This window comes from Colletes latitarsis, chromosome 7, assembly GCF_051014445.1.
Source record: "Colletes latitarsis isolate SP2378_abdomen chromosome 7, iyColLati1, whole genome shotgun sequence".
Taxonomy (NCBI): domain Eukaryota; kingdom Metazoa; phylum Arthropoda; class Insecta; order Hymenoptera; family Colletidae; genus Colletes; species Colletes latitarsis.
Window position 1 is genome coordinate 7,512,176 of NC_135140.1, and position 17,119 is coordinate 7,529,294.

General features: G+C 44.3%; 3 protein-coding genes across 4 annotated transcripts; 1 reads left to right on the forward strand and 2 right to left on the reverse strand.

The window, feature by feature from the left end:
* The first annotated feature begins 5,386 nt into the window (after nt 1-5,386).
* LOC143343214 (uncharacterized) lies at nt 5,387-12,099 on the forward strand. Of its 2 annotated transcripts, none has more exons than XM_076767863.1 (9): nt 5,387-9,195; nt 9,335-9,576; nt 9,668-9,845; nt 10,103-10,245; nt 10,385-10,560; nt 10,624-10,735; nt 10,880-11,062; nt 11,184-11,201; nt 11,264-11,377. In XM_076767863.1, the coding sequence occupies exons 1-8, from the start codon at nt 6,207-6,209 to the stop codon at nt 11,196-11,198; spliced, it is 4,038 nt and encodes a 1,345-aa protein (XP_076623978.1). In that variant the 5' UTR covers nt 5,387-6,206; the 3' UTR covers nt 11,199-11,201; nt 11,264-11,377. The 2 variants fall into 2 exon arrangements, with proteins under 2 accessions (XP_076623978.1, XP_076623977.1); XM_076767862.1 differs by lacking the exon at nt 11,184-11,201 and adding an exon at nt 11,615-12,099 and having other exon boundaries at nt 5,625-9,195; nt 11,264-11,506.
* On the reverse strand, nt 12,061-17,055 carry LOC143343216 (large ribosomal subunit protein uL10m-like). The gene is made up of 3 exons (XM_076767865.1): nt 16,914-17,055; nt 12,398-12,904; nt 12,061-12,338 (listed from the first exon to the last, which is right to left on the reverse strand). The coding sequence occupies exons 1-3, from the start codon at nt 16,933-16,935 to the stop codon at nt 12,109-12,111; spliced, it is 759 nt and encodes a 252-aa protein (XP_076623980.1). The 5' UTR covers nt 16,936-17,055; the 3' UTR covers nt 12,061-12,108.
* Nucleotides 13,165-16,878, reverse strand: LOC143343215 (partitioning defective 3 homolog). The gene has a single exon (XM_076767864.1). It carries the CDS (start codon nt 16,338-16,340, stop codon nt 13,455-13,457), a length of 2,886 nt encoding a protein of 961 aa, XP_076623979.1. The 5' UTR covers nt 16,341-16,878; the 3' UTR covers nt 13,165-13,454.
* Nucleotides 17,056-17,119: the final 64 nt, after the last annotated feature.

The following is a 17,119-nucleotide window of genomic DNA, read 5'->3' on the forward strand; positions in this document are numbered from 1 at the left end:
ACGGAACAACGGTGTAACTAAGGAGATAGCCAAAGGGTACGGGAGATCCCGGAGCAAGTCGAAGTCCGTCTGAGGAGTATTTTCCCTCGCGTATCGCTGGGTCCCTCTGTTCTCGAGTTAAGATGAACACAGATCGTGCGCACAGCTTCCCTTTCGTCGACCCTCGAGGAAACGCTTTAAGACAGAATACGTCAACGAAAGATCGTTCGAAACTTTAAACGTCCGTTTGCATCGATCGATGAAACGCGTGACTGTTGACTAAATTTTCCCCCTGCTACTTGCAAAGTAATCACGACTTGCTATTGTAGGAAAAAATAAGCGAGATAGTGGACTGCTAATGGTCGGTCGAGCACTTGTGAGAAAGATACAGATAGAGCGGTAACCCTCTGGTGGCTAGTGTGGGAAGTGTCTAGTTTAAATCGAGATCTACTTCATCTGCCAACTCAATAATTTTTTTAAAAACAATGAAGTTCGTAAATGAAGAGTCTATTTATTTATTTATTTACGGACGAACAACCTATTGATTTATAAAAATGTTGAGTCATCGTAAATTACAAAAGATACATTAAAAGAGTCATAGATGTACTTTTAACTGCTTATAGATTAATAATATAGCATCCACGATCAGGCAAATAGTACTATAGTACGAAAACCAATAGTTTTAAAATTAAGTAGTTGTAAGTTGAATACAAGTATTGACATGTTACAAAGAGAAAGTACTACAACATGGTATAAAAAGAAAAATGCTACGATGTAAATCATATAAAGCCAACGAACGTAAAAGGAAAAGTAGGTGTTATAGGACCTTGTACGTGGTCCTACGTGCCCTAAATAAAATATACTTGAATCTAAACCTGTATCATAGCACCGAGACGATTATCGATGCTCTTGAACGGGCAGCTCGGCGGTAGAGCACGTCCGCTTTAATTTTAATTTAAGACGCAAAGGAAGGAGTTCGCCTAAATGAAGCCACGTCGTTCCGCGATCGACGTCCCGTTTTACATACCGGAAAACTTTTTGCTTGGATGGAGTGGTCGGGGGCAAAAATTGTGATCGCGATTAATTTATATCCCTGTTCCTGGAAGTGCGGGCGGAGTCGGGCCTGCGCGTAACTGAATAAAACATCGGCTGATTCCAACAGGAGTAACTAAATTTCGAGCAATGGCGCGGCGCCGCAGCCCACGACCTTTCGAAAGTTCAACGACACTCGGCCCGGCGTGTGCGACTTGTAGCGCTCTGCTGGGGAATCCGGCATAAAAATTGTAAATCGCGGATATGCCCGCGCCCGGTGGCTCGATACCGGAGGGAATAATCGTGCGTTACGATCGGCCGCGGAACTTCGCCTCGGCGTGGGACGTGAGTTACGCGGACCAAGAGTTTTCGAATAGTTTTAACCTCTTCGGAATACGCGACCGTCGTCCGTCTGTTTATTTTCGTTTACTCGAATAGTTGCTTCTACCTTGTGCAAACCAACGCAGCCTGTCGATTTGCCAGGTATTTCGCGATTTAATTGCTGGTCCGCAACTGTTCGATAACTCTTTTCGATCCCCGCGAAGACCACCAAGTTTCTGCCTACCTCGAGGCTTCGTAGTCTCGACTTGCGCGAAAACTTGCAGGACTCTTGGAGGCCCATCGGTGGACGGTGGACCGGAAAAAGAAGGCTTAAAGGCTTCCGGGTGGGTCGAGGAAGACGTAAGAGAAAGGGAAGCAAGAAGCGACGGGGCAACATTGACTTCTTCATTAATGGTAATGATCGCGTTCTAAAAGTCTTCGGGAACTCGCGAAAGGAAACATCGCGATTTGTATTCAGGACGCGATATGGCGCTGGTACGTAGCGTGGAACAGGGTTCGAGCCAAGCCAAGGGGTGGTGGGTGAATTCGCGAAATAAACTCCCGAACGAGAGGAGGGGTTGGAGATCGAGAACAGGGTGTACGGTAGACTCTTGCGCTCCAGTTCGGCTTCCGACAATAAAAGTGAGCTAAGACCACCCACACACGGCCGCCGCGGCGTCGTTCGGACGTGAACGTACACTAAATGTCTGCCCGGTCTCTCTGTCTGAGCCTGGAACACTCGAGGACGCCCTTTCGGGAGACTTTATTTGGCGACGTCGCTCGCTCCACGCCGTCTCATTGCACGCTATAATCGAACGAAATCGAGAACGGATGATAATTTTTACGGGTTACGTTGGAGAGGGAGCGTAGAAGAGGACAAAATGTATCCGGAAACGCATACGAGTCGTGAGACTAATATTATAGCGTCGACAATGGTAGCCCTGCGCGCGTTTCAGGAATCTGCATAAAATGGGACTTTAAAATTTATTATATTTACATACAGCTCCACGTACATACGAATGTACGATACCCTTTTGGGAGTAATTGCACAAATATTTAATTTACCCTATTTTATATTATAATAAGCGTAATGTCCAACGATACATGTAATAAAGCTGACGAAACACTGACATCTACGGAACTTGGATTAATAGTCGGGCGCAACATCCAATAAATCTTTGCAGCTGCGACGTGCAGAGCTTCTCAAGAACTTCGGAGAGGAAAGGAGTTTCGCGAGATAGGGCGAAGGGAATGTAAAAAAGAAGTATTAGGTGTTTTAGGGGATAGGATAGAGCATAGAATGTTCCCAAGCTGTAGGAAAAACACGGGAAGAGATGAAGAAGTTCCGGGGCGCGAAGAAGCGAATCTAAACGAAAAAGGAAGCAGATTAGAACCTGGCAGAGTAGATACAAGGATATCGTATGGATCAGAGAAAGCGAGTTTGATCTTTTCGGAACGCGTTCGAAGAGATCGACCTGAAAGAGGACAGTTGAAAAGTAAATGCAGCAAAATTATAATTAACGAAGGAGACTAGCGTCTATCGAATACGACGAGTCTTCGACGACGAGGAAGGACCACGGACGAGAAGAAATCCTGCTTATGCCAATTTAAAAGCTCCGGTGGAGATGCAACCGCCGAGGCACCGGAATAATGCTGGCTCTAGTGTGCACAGAGTTGTTTAGCAGCGGCCCTCTTTGAAGGCGCTGTAGGAAAAACCGACTCGTGGTTCGTTTAAACGAAACCCTTTAACGGAGTGTGGCGAAGTATCCGGGCGAAACTACTTTGAACGTTGCCGAGTAATTAAATAAAACACGGGAACACGGATAGACGCTTCCTTAGAACATCGTTCGTTCTCGCGTGTCTCTTTGGTCCGCGATTTCGACGCCATTGTACGTCATCGAGGCTCGCATGTACCGAACGTAAATACACGTCGTACCAGCGCGTCCGTTTCGTGGTTCGCGCAGTGTTTACTGAAACTGCTTTGCCTTTCGAGATACCTGCCCGACGAACTCTCGTGCAAGCATGCTCAGCGATGTGGTTCAAGTCTGCTGGTTGGCTCCCTCTCGTTGGTGCTTTTCTTCGCGGTAGATGTAATTAAAAATACTCGCTCGGTTAATTTCCAAACAGCTACACGCGCGCGCGCGCAACCCGCCAAAAAATTTGTTGACGATTGCAATGTAAAAAGAAGAACGTTTATTGGTTAGCAAACCAGAAGACACCGAAAGTCGGAGATCGTCGTGATCTTCTTACGTTTGTCGACTTAATCGATGGATAAACGCCATTTTGAATAAGGCAGTTTGTGTCTTGCACACTTTTTCAGTAGAGTAAGATAAACAGAAGTTGTTGAGACAAGGTCTTTGTAAATAAGATGGTAGAACACATACATTTTGAAGTTCTTAACTTGAGTTTGTTTTGTCCACCTTCCGCAAACTTCAGAGACCGCCGCGTTACACCGGAATTCTTAAGGGAAGGTTGCATCGTCAGGAGAGCTGAATTAAGCAAGATACTAAAGGAAGATAAGTTACGAACGAGGGAGAAAGAGCGAATAACTAACCCAGAGAATTTGGTGGGATTTAATTTCAAACCGTGTAAGTTGCACCACCGCGATAACGTGCGAAGATCATGTTCTACTTCGCACTCTGGGGCCACAAAAGCTGTAAAAATGAAATTGTAATATCGTAATTGTACGATTTTTAGAAGATTTAGACTCTAAACCGAATGAAATCTATCGAATCAATTAGTTGACATACTTTGTTGAAAATTAAATTTATATACCCTTTTGTCGTACACAAATTTTCGATATGCAGGTACAATTAAGATAAAAAAAGTAAAACTACAATGCGAGTGAAGCCGCGGGTAACGACTGATCGTAAATAATAGAACACCATCAGAATACATATACATGTGGCAGTTACCTATTACAAACGAACATTGTTGCATATTGCACATGTACGTCATTGGGTATCTGAAATAAATACAACGCAAAATTTGCACGGAGATAGGATCGGCAGAGTAGAATACAAAATAAAAAATACAGCACTAACCATGAGATATCGCGTGTAAACCATTCCACCGTGTTCTGGACGATCGTGTAATATTTTCAAAGCCTTTTTCTCGAAGTGTGACAAATTATAGGGTTGCACTAAACACCTCAAAGGGCAGTGAATCTCCCATTTCTGGTGTAATCCTGTATTCGAAACCTCAAACGCACCAATTATGTTGCTCCGAAATAGTATCGATATCGGGCAACGTATTTTGTACAGTTTTTAATGCGACATTGATGTGTTCGTGAATAAATGTCACCAGTAATACAGTTTAACCAGTAACGAGGTACTGGTCATTACTTCCCTGGTCCATGCTCTCACACAGGATTAGTCAAAGCCCAAAATAATACCGTGGGCGTTCGGTGTTTGCGCACACTGCGCAAACATCTATGGTTTATTAAATCTTTATCGCTGTGAATTCTTAACAATTGAACCGTCTCTCTTATCATCGATCAGACGTATTTATTTTGTAAATGCTTATCGATCCTTCCTACTTGTAAAAAAATTAATAAATTTTAAAACACTCAACGAACTTGGTCATTTATAAATGTTTTTCCATGTAACGAATTTTATAAGACTTGAAGAGGGAAGTTGCAGAATCGAGGTCCGATTAATAGAATAGATACAGTAGTAGTGGCTGTCCAATATTAAAAATTTATTTCCTATGCGACTTATGCCATATGTGGCCTTGCATCGTACAATTCCAAACAAACGTAAACATTACTAGCCATTAGTTTCTTCGTGAATTATCCGTATCCGTAATAAGTATAGATCAGGAAAAATTCTTTTCTAATCTTGCTTCTTTCTGGCGGTTTCTGTCGGTTCCTTGAACATTTTATTATTCTTTAAACTGTTCCTACGCTTCAGCTGCAATTTGTCTTGTCAATGCAGGGTTGGAAGCTTTCCTCAAAAGTTGGAAGTGTTCCTAATTTCCTAGAAATTTCTATTATTGTACAGTTCTCACAATCGAAACGTTTAATTATGTTACGTCTTGTTGCATTGTCGCGGCTAATAGAACATGTTTTCATACAGCTCTGAACTTCCCAGAAATATTATCTGTGCCATTTAAGAACGTCCCGGGAAGTAAACAGTGATATCCGCACGCGGGGGAAGAATTTTCTTCTTGCAAGGGAGATTTGTATGGTTTTAGCGTCGAATACTATTGTCGCCGGAACGTATCAATCCCATCGCTAGATCATCCGCGGTCGAAAGCCGCGCGCGAGACCCGTATTTCTCTGTTTTGATTTCGGACAGCGGCGCGCAGACAGCAAGAGTGGACTTGAAAATAACCAACGGCAGGAGAAGGCCCGTCTATTAATAGTGCACCGGAGAGTATCTTTGTCGCGCGTTCGGCAGCGTCCCCGTCGGTTTCGCAGCAAAATTCGTCGGTCGATTTACCGTTCCGCGATACATTCTTCGCACGTAGACGCGCGAGTCGCGTCGTAACTCGATCGGAAGACGAGGTTCCGCGGAAGTTCGCGCCCGCACCTTGGCAGCCATCGCGAATATTCTCAGGACGGTACGCGTCTCTAAGCATCGCGCGAACCAGAGAACCCGGAGCTAACCGGAGTTGGATGGACGACGAAGGGCCGTGGGTGGAACGATCGCAAGATCGACGTCGAAACAAAACCAGAGTGCAATAGTTGGCGCGGATGTCTGTGTACCGTAAGATTCCTCGAAGGTTCCACGAGTTCGGGTTCACCTACAGACGAACTGGAAGGAAGTTAAAACCACATTCGAGTGAATCTAAATAAAGAACTACGCGGAGCAGTGTACGAAGGTGGGGTCGGATGCTGGCTCTGGCGAAGAGGGAATATGCGGTGAGTAAGAATGGTACAGCGGGCCGCATGCAGCGTCGAGGCGAACACATTCTCCAATGGCGTACGGATCAGCGACCGGGAAGCCAGAGGGTCGAACGTCGCCGCGACGGACGCCACGGTAGATCACGTACTACGCGCCGTGGACGAGGCACGCGGGAATGCGAGGTTCTCCCTCTTCAAGTGGTTCAAACGGTCCGGTAATCGCGAGTCGTTGATCGAAAAGCGACGAAAGACGGTCGACGAGTGCAGGGAGGATGACGGACGACCACGCAGCGTCTCCTCGAGCGCGGAGAGCGTAAACACCTTCTACAGCACCACCACCGTGCGTAGTTTCGCCTTCCACGCGGGCACCGTGGGCAGATGCGACGGACTCTCGTTGGACATCCTCGAGCAGGCGGCGGAAGTCGGACCGTTTGCGGCCGGAGCCTCGAAGATCGCGGTAGGCAACAAAGAGAACGACGTCGCGGACGTGTCTAGCACGCTGCCAGCGAACGTGCACTCACACAGAAGAGACATAACCGCCAGATACTCTCTACAACCGTCGGCGACGTTCGCCTCTTGCGGTAATCTACCGTTTCCGGAGAGACGGTTGGGCTCGTCGAGGAGGCTAGACGACAGAAAGGCCAGCTACAACACGGGATCGGCCCGCAGGAGGGTGCACGTAAAGGGCAAAAGACGCGCGCCAAATCCACCGGAGGTTTCGACGAACGCGACGGAGCAGGACGCTCGAGAAACGCCGCGCAACAGCAACAGACGAAAGAGACGCGCGCCCAAACCGCCTGAAAAGCCTGAAACGCCGCCGGTCACCGATGGCGGAATGGACGTAGGGGCGCGGAGAGACTCCGAGACGATCAGCAACGACACGCTGGTGCTTCAAAGGGGTGTTCTGCTGTCGAGAAAAGAGACCAAGAAGACCGCGCGAGAGAAGCACGCGAGCACCGTCGCGCCAGACGTCGCCATTCCTCGAGACAGTCCGACACCAACCTCGGTCGTTGGCACTCTGAACGCAGCCATGCCGCGACCTTGGTACAAACGCAGCGTCTTCGAGCATTCCCGGGATTCCGGGCCGTCCAGGCGGGGCGACGTTCTCCGGGGGCCTGCAACCTCGACGGGCGAAATAAAAGAAGAATGCGCCGCCTCGAACGTGGCTTCTTCCGCCGGCTACTCCGTGGACGCCTCTTTGTCGAGGTTGAGCTTCTTTCATCGCGGCGGCCAGTCGGAGGAGAGGAAGAAGGAGGCGAAACGAAAGTCTGGCCTGTCGATTCTAACTAACATCAGCGAGCTGGACAAAGAGGCGGCCGCCATAGTTCAGGAGGAACAAGCGAGGGCGAGGGCGTCCATGCTGCTAAAGTCCTCGCGGTTCGTCGACGCCCTCGAGAAACGAAACGAGGTGAACGAGGAAATCGTTCAGGACATCGTCGCGTCCGCGATGGAGAACTCGTCGCCCAGACGGGGCACCAGAGCCCTGATCTCCAAGTTCAACGCTATTAGCAATATCACCAAGGTCACCGTCAGTGCAAACTTTTTCGCAAAAGGGGGACGGGACCATCAAGCGTCCAAATTCGAACGGGACGTCGTGAGAAACGCGAGACCGTTCGAACAGGATCAACCGAGACTCTCAGCACCGTCCGCCGCGGGTCAGAGCAGCCGTATGGAGAAAGACATCTCGAAATATTTTCTACCGCAACAAAGGACCGCGAAGAGCAAAACGGAGAACACGGACGCGAGGCTACCAGGGGCCAGGATCCCCGCTACCAAAGAACAGAACGATCGACTGGCCACCGAGACTTCCAGCAGAATATCGTTCCTGCAGAGCCAACTCGCTGCAAATCGAATGAACGATCCGATGTATCCGCGGAAGGATGAGGCAGCGGAGGATAAAATTCGATCAAGGCAGGATGTCGAAAGGAAGGAGAGAGCGACGAAAGCGAGCGACGAGGACGCGAGGGGATACTTGTTTAGCCCTGGTCGTGGATCCGCGGGAATCGTTCTCGAAGAACCCAGGAAGATGGACAAGCATCACCTGGAGGGCGTGCAGAAAGAGTTCTCGGATATCTTCGACGAGATCGACAAACAACTGCGTATGAAGGAGTTGAAATTCATCGATCGCCGCGCGAATGCGACCACGGTTAATCAGAGGGACAAAGTTCGCGAGGAGGAAGCCGGAATATCAAGTAAGGTAACTAAAGTGCTCGACATCCTGGTGGAAGCGGAGAAGGACGCGAAGACAAAGACGACCGTGCAGTCGGAAAAATCGATACCAGTCGAGGTTTGCTCTCGTTCGACCGACTCGAACGCGAAAGCAAAATCAGGCAAGACGAGGTCCCCGATACTGAATACCGTCGAGGATCCAATTACCACGGATTTGAAAGAGATGCTGAAGGAAATGAAACACTCGTTACCAAAGCGCTCGAAGTCGGGTAAAATGGTGACACGTATCGATGACGGGGCTGAGAAAGTGACGAGAGAGAAAGAAACACCAGCTGCCCCGGAAAAGACTACGTACTTCGTGTCCGCGGTGACGAAAGTCGAGAATATCGCGCTGCGCAACGACTACGATACGAACAAACAGAAGGTGTCGTGCTCGGTGCAAACTAGTGGAAACGTGAGAAGATTGAATCAACCGTCCACGTCGGCTATACAGCCGTCCACGTCGGGATGGAAGCAGGAGAACGTTCTCTACAAAACGTCCGGAAGAAATTTGGGTGGTTCGGGCCTGGTGAAAAATACCTTTCAGCTGATAAGACCGCGTGACTTCGCCGAAATCGAAGCCACCAAAACGACGAGGACCGCCTGCAACGAGAACACTTACGCGAATGTGATTGAACAGTCGCTTTACGCGAACGCTCACGTTCCTCCGTCGCCGAAACAACGCGGCAATTCCGCGCGAAGTAACGACGTTAAAAAGATTAATAACGCCGATGCAACGACGAACGCGTCTCCAGCGACCGAACGAACATTAAACGCGAACGAAGACACGTTCCGGGGTAGCGAAGAAGGTAAAATGTTAATTAAATGGCGCGGACAGCCGTACGACGCAACGGGTGAATCATGCGCCTAAATTTATTACGCGGTGTCATTCGTTTTTCCCTATTACTACGTCCTTATCTCTCTTTCTCTTTCCCTTGTTTCTTGCAGAAGACAATTCAACGGAGAAGAACATGAACACTCTGGCCATAAACCGATTACTTAGAAAGTTAGAAGCTGCAATTGCGTCTGGCCATCATCAACAAGCAGCGGGCTTGGCGAAGGAACTGGCGCGGCTCAAGATCCACTGTTCCGTGATTCGACAACGATCAACCCGTCTCAAAGATCAGTTGATTAAAGTCAATATGTACATTGAGGACAAGCTTGCTCACCAGGGACCCATACCTCTTCAGGTAAATACCGGTACCTGCTCGAATCAAAGCACCCGCTTGCTATCCATAACGTGGTATTAGGCTGCTTTACTAACTTGAGATATGATACCAGTTGCCGAGCAAGATGACGGTGGCCGAGCTGAAAGCAAAGATACACACGGAATTCGAAATACCGGCGAATGTGCAACGATGGATTATCGGTAAGAACTTGGCCGACCGCGATGGAGCAACTCTAAACGACTTACAGGCTGTGGATGGATCTCCGATATTTTTGTATCTCGTAGCCCCAGGTAACGTAAAAGAAATGAAAATCCAAACGCTTCTAAATATTAATAACATAAAGATTAATATTGCAAACGGTATTTATATCCATCGATATCCGTACGAACCTTTTAATGTGTTTTAAGATGTAAATTATATTTCTTAGGGATCAAGAAAGATATCTGTTCCTTCTTAATATCTTCGAACAGTAAATTTCTCTACGTGTCTATTTGGACTTTTTTCTGACCGCTCTTCTTGTATTTAAATATTCTTTTTCGGTTTGCAGAATTAAAACCTGAAAATGTGATACAAGTAGAAAAACTTAATAACGCAGAGAGACTGCCAAATGTGATAAACGAGGAGGCGACTTTGTCGACGGAAGTGTTACAGGCTGTGGAAGAAGATCATGAAGTGATCGAGGAACTCAAAGTAGTATTATTGCTAAGAAGATTAATTAATTTGAATACTTGATGTTTTTATTATGTATCTATTAATATCAAACGTTGTACATATATTTATTTATGTTTCACCAAGCTATAAACATTTATTCAAATATAAATGACAACAGGTGACAGAGGAAATAGATACACCGGAAATTAAAATGGAACGATACGAGGAACTAATCTCCCTAGAAAACTGTGACGTTATACCGAATTCCGAGCCAATCGAGTGTCCCGTATGTTTCGTTACATACGGTCCACGCGAGGGTGTAATATTAAGAGATTGCTTACACATGTTTTGCAGGTACGAAAGATCGTTATAGACTTATAGTTCCCTGCCCCAGTTACTCGACTATTTTTTTTCTAGGTCGTGTATTGCTAATACGATTAGATACTGCGAAGACGCCGAGGTAAAATGCCCTTACAGGGATTCGGAATACACTTGCGAATCGACCCTTCAAGAACGTGAGATCAAGGCGGTAAATTTATCGATAAAATCTGCTAACAGTAATTTTTAAGTTTTTTGAAAAAAAAACCTCTATATTTAAAAATTGTTTAATCTCCATATTACAGGAGTTATAAAACCCCAAACAAGAGTATGTTTGATCTGTATGTCTGTTTAGCTTGTCGAGCCAGAGGTTTACCAGCAACATCTTGCGAAGTCGATTGCCCAAGCGGAGAACAATGCTGGGAACAACGCGTTTCACTGTAAAACTCCAGATTGCCCCGGTTGGTGCATCTACGACGACGACGTGAATAATTTCCTCTGTCCTGTGTGCGGCGCAAACAATTGTCTAACTTGTCAGGTCAGGGAATGAAACGTAAACATTGTAATTCATCTTACGATACTAACATTTAGTTCCCCCCATATTTTAAATCTGAAAACCTGAAAAAATTTTCTCTAACATACCGGAGTCTTCTAAACAGGTGGGGTGTCTCTAAAAAGTAAGTGACCCGGGTCTCAACAAAGCTCTTATACGGATTACTAATTAATTGTTACGTCTTAGGTCATACACACTGGCAAAAATTGCAAACAATACCAGCAGGAATTAAGACTGTCGAAAGAAACGGATCAAGAATCCAGAAGAACAGCCGCTATGCTGGAAGAAATGGTAGACAGAGGCGAGGCACTCGCATGTCCAACATGTGCGGTTGTACTAATGAAGAAATGGGGTTGCGATTGGTTGCGTTGTTCAATGTGCAAAACCGAGATATGCTGGGTAACGAGAGGGCCACGTTGGGGTCCAGGAGTAAGTAATCGATACATTGAGATATCGGTATTATAGAAACAGTAATGTACCTGATAATTACTCGATCGTTTCATTTCTCTATTGATCGTTCCTTGTTCTCTCTCGCAGGGAAAAGGGGACACGTCCGGGGGCTGTAGATGCGGAGAAAATGGAGTCAAGTGTCATCCCCGTTGCAATTACTGTCACTGAAGAGAACCATTAAAAGATACAATTACTACAACGACACGCAATAATGTACACGATAAAAAACAGATGTACCGGATGAAATTTTTCAATATTGTTAACATACTCGCGTATCGAGTTCAATCGGTACTCAAAACGTCCGAAGTCTTTGATACGTGATTAATGACAAGTTCGATAACTGATAAACTAATTCTGATAAGTTACATGTATAGGTTACACGCTGCTTGCTCAACGATTAACCTTATCGCGGAACCGTCCTTCGTGGAAATGAGATAATAAGAGACGCTCACCTCGATTTCTAACGGTTATTCTTATCATCTATCCGAGCAAAGGGATTCGGGGAAATGAATTGTATTTTACTTAAAGCTTCGTGTGAATCATAAACGTATAATAAATTATTGATACAGGTAGTTTTGCAATTATACAGGCACCGATTCTTCTTCGTTCTCGTTAGAGGGCGTTTCATTTGTACCGATCTGTTTCAGTCGTGCCACCAGTGTTGTCTGATGATGCGTGAGTTGTTGATTTAGATTAACACCACCCGCATTTTGTAGTATTTGAACCAGACCCAAATGCGCCGATGTCATATCCATGGAACCATATTTTATGAAATAATCGTACTTGAATAATTGACCCTCCAATATTCCCCCTAAAAAAAAAAGTCAACTGATCGATACATTCATCGGGAAATAATTCTGTGTCACTTACCCATTGTGTAAATTCGAAAACATTTTTTAAGAATTTTTTCTAGAGCATCAACATTTATGTCAGGACTGAACACAAATGCAGTGTTTTGACTAAGTAACGGACCAATGCCTTCGTAAGGTGAATCTTCTATTGCTTTGCGCACGATGCGAGTCCCGTATTTCTTGTAGTACATGTTTGCCATTTTTAACGAAACCCTAGTATCAAATAAATCATTTTCCTTTATGCTATTTACATGCAAGCAGGCGACCATTCTCGATTTGTCGAACCAATTTCGGACTTCCTTCGCTATAATTTGTTCGTAGGGCCCAAGTTCGTAATTACGTTTCACGCTTAACGCGTCCCGACAAAATTCGTCCAGAGTCTTATTCTGATTAGGATTGACAAAGAATGGCGTTAAAAGTGCATTTACTACCGCTTTCTTATAAAACACTTTCGGCTTTTTAAGATTTATCTTGCCTCTATAACGCTTCTGTTGGTACAACAACTGATTTGGTGTTAACTGAAATGCTATAACAGAAGAAAACAAGTCTATACTTGCAAGCTAAGTGCACTCGTTATCTGGCTTAATTAAAATACCTACCACAATGTTTTCGGGCTCCGTTACGGACTGTTTGTATCGATGATTTTTACGAAGAAATTGAAATTTACAAACAACGATCAAAATGATCAAAGTAGTAAAAATACTTTCTGGGAACCTAATATATTAGTAACAACGGAATAATTCCTAATTCGGAACTATTGGTTATTCAACTTACACATTGCATGAATTGCGTGCACGATTTTTTATTTTAAAAATAGATACATGATCGGTACGAATTGAAGACGAGTACAAAAATTATATATACAGAATGAATTATTTCTTGCAACGATATAAGGCACTTTGGAACAAATCATACATGTAAATATATACTATATGGTCGCGTGTACGTGTACGTGTACGCGCGTAACGTGCGATGAGTGTTAAAATGTGTATTCGTGTATAATATGTTTCTAGATGTACAAGTACGTTTATGTATATCGTGAATTCCGTATCTACGTTATAAATACCCTTCTAATATTATGCGATATAATTGATCGTTCCACTGCAATAATTGCTGGATTCGTGGCGGGCTTCGATACTGTCACCGAAATTGAGCGATTTTCTATTCTTCCCTAAACGAAGCATCGACCGTATGCCACCCTTTTTTCGCGAACGTTTATATCGATCATCTAAAGCTGAATTGAGAGAAGCCTGTTTCACGTCCCCCCTACTATTTGGAAAACCTTCGCGATCGTCTTTAAAATTATTGCCACTCGTTATCCCGCCATGCACATCATCCACGAGCCAATGTTTTCTCGGCGAAGTGAACTTATTATTACATCCAGGTATAGTATACACGTATTCCGACTGAGCTGGATCCACGGACTTTTCATATCGTTTTATATTACTATCGCTCGCCGTGCTACCCTCGGTGGTACTTTTACTTTTATTCTTTTCAAAATTCTCCGATTTACCTCCTCGTCTCGTCTGATCCTCCGACTCTGTCGCCTGATTCGCGGACTTTTGATTGGCTTGTTCCTGATTTTTATTCTCGCGACCCTCCCGTAATTTCTTATTTCTCTTATAAGTGTCTGTATTCTTTGCATCGAGAGCGGCGTGCCGCTTTTCCGACATACTTTGCCTACCTAACGCGTCGCGGGAAAATTTATTGGAAGAGGAGTTAAATTCCTCCAGAGATAACTGACTGTCGTAAGTCGGGTCCCCTGAATACTGACTGTCTTTGTCGTCTGCGTTTCTCTTAGCATCATTGCACTGTGGTTCACTGGAATCTTCTAACAATACTTGTTCCACCCGCTCGTCGCGCTGTCCTACGGTGACCTTTTTCACGTTACTGGCAGGTTCGATCCACGTTTTATTGGTAGCAATACAGTAACTTTCATTCCTTAGACTGTTCTTATTATACTGTTCTGTTAATCTGTCGATGACTGGATTCCAAGGAGATGCTGTTACACAAGACAACAAACCCCCATTGTCTAAGATATCCGACTGTGAGTTTAAGCTATTCTTTTCTTTCACTCTACCCTCATTGGCTTTTGTAGAATCGGATATGTATATACTGTTAGCGGACTCTAATTTACAGCGAGGAGTCAAATTCTCAGGAAGATTTTTCTCGTTTCCATCGTACGATGATATTCTCCTAGCTATTGTGAGAGTAATTACACCTGTTACAGAGCTATTTGTATTGAGCATTGCTCTTCTGAGCGTTTCCATTGCATCGGAATTAGATAATCCCAACAAAGATACCCCATTAACATTGAGCAACTGGTCATTCGTCCTTAACCGTCCGTCTCTAGAAGCTGCACCACCGTGAAGAACACTTTTAATAAAAATCCCCAAATCCATGTTAGTGTTCTCATCCGTGTTTGTAGTCTTTCCTTTTACACTGACACCTAATCCTGCTTTTTCCGAATCGTGTACTGGTATATCCAATGTTAATATCATGCGATTTTTTCGCGGTGACAAAACAATATCTTCCGAACATTTTACGGACTTGAATGTACATTTATCATAATTACGGGTATTAATTTTATCTTGTGTTTCGGTATTCTTCTTTATCGGTGACGTATTCAATGTGTTCCAATACTTCGAGTTATCTGTAATTTCCGAGGCTTGACTCGCGGTGGTAACGTGAGATTGAGAATCTGGAATGCTGGAGGAAATTTCTTCTTGGCGCGACACCACCATTCTTACTTTCCCGCCAGGCGAAATACTTCTGAGAAGCGAAACCACTTCCGCTTGACTTTTGCCGGTCATTTCTTTATTATTTACTTCCAACAGTCTATCGCCAGATCTCAATCTCCCATCCTCGACCGCAGCACCTTTCGATAATATATTTTTAATATATATGGGACAATGACCTCCTGCAGGATTATCACGTGTGGTGACACTAAATCCAAGACCGTTACTTCCTTTCGTTAATTCTATCTCTATCATACGTCCAATTTTACGAGTGTTAGCAGTCTGTAACAAGTTGTAGTTACTACATTGAAGTCTTTTGACATTGTCGTCTGTTTCTGTCTTTTCTGATCCTCCACTGGTGTTTCCGTGATTTTTATGCAGCGATTTTTCACGTGATTTTTTATGCTTCACCACAGAAATTTGTAAACACGGTTCAGTCATACAGGTTCGAAAGATTTCTTGCACTTTAGAAAATGGTATATGCAATAGGCTGTGACCATTTATTTTTATGATTTTGTCGTGCAAATCAATTTGCCCGTCTCTAGCAATTCGGCCATTGGGCTCGATACCTTCGACTCTGAGTCCCTGATCATTACCCAATAAATCATAACATGGCACCACGTGAAGCCCTAGCGGTCCTGCTTCATTCTTTATCACAATTTTTCGAATTTCCCCCTGATCTCTAGATTCGATATTGGCATTCGCGTATTCAAACGATGCTTTGGCATCTTGTCCCAATGGTTCTCTACGCCGAGATTCTCTGGGTAGAGATTGAGCAGAATATGTAGTTAAACAAGGTTCTCTGGTTGATAGTGCGTGCATTGACAATCTTTTAGTGCTTTCCCTTTTAATACTACTGGTAGATACAGAGGAATGCGTATCAATTGGATAAGATAATTCTTTGCCATCGGAGTGAAAAAAATCTGGGCTATTTGTCCCAACCGAACTTGCCCCATCACCACCAGCATGGGTAGTGTCTGTACTAACAAAATGAGCAACAATCTGTTCTCTGTCATCGGCTACATCACATAACCTATCATCTGGATCCAACAGGCCACCCCCAGTTAAAGAAGATAAGCTGTTTATAGATAACGTATTATCATTTTTTCCAGTTGCCTTTTTGTACCTTAGAATAGCCTCGTGCATTAAATCCTTAACCAGTAGGGTTCCATCCCCGCAAGGAACCACCACTCGAACGTTGTCAAAACACACAGTCACCTTCATGCTCGCTCCGATTTCATATTATGGCGTTATACGTTTACGAGAACGTATTGATTATTCGTGACGTTGTAGCACGATTAAAATTGTTTCTAATGTATTAATAAATGAATAAGACGATGTATACGCACGTGTGACAAGATACACGAAGTCGTAAATTTTTCTTATATGATACGATTATCTTCTATTATCTGTCGTGTACTTCCATATTCCGATAATGAATCACCGACATTGTACACTGGACACTTTGATTTTCTTATTGTCGGTTATACTAATTTAAAAACAAAACGTATACGCGAAAACCAAGTGAACATATTCGAAACAGAAAACTTTGTCACAATTGATAAGGCGGACGCGTACGCCCAACTTTATCACAACATCAAATATGCGGAACAGACGCACTCGCCATTACCACATTTTATTCCACTATTCCTTATGACAACTCAACGGAAAGCAAGAAACATGGCGATACAAACAGTGTGGCCAACAAAACAATCCAATGTGCCGCTTTCATCTTTCGACATCCAAAGAAATGTAATTTAAGTATAATAAGTAAAAAATTATGCAATGAACACTTACCATTCTTCACAAGATGCGCCATCGTTTAGCGATACTATTCCCAAAAGAACGATAATAACTGATTCAGGGATAAAGTTTACGTCTTCTTCAATTTCTCCATCCACATACTTATTTACACCCTAACCACACTAAAATGGTCCATATCCGTTGGTTCTTATTTAACCTTGGAATTTAAAGGCCGACTTTCAATGAGTGCATCATCGACG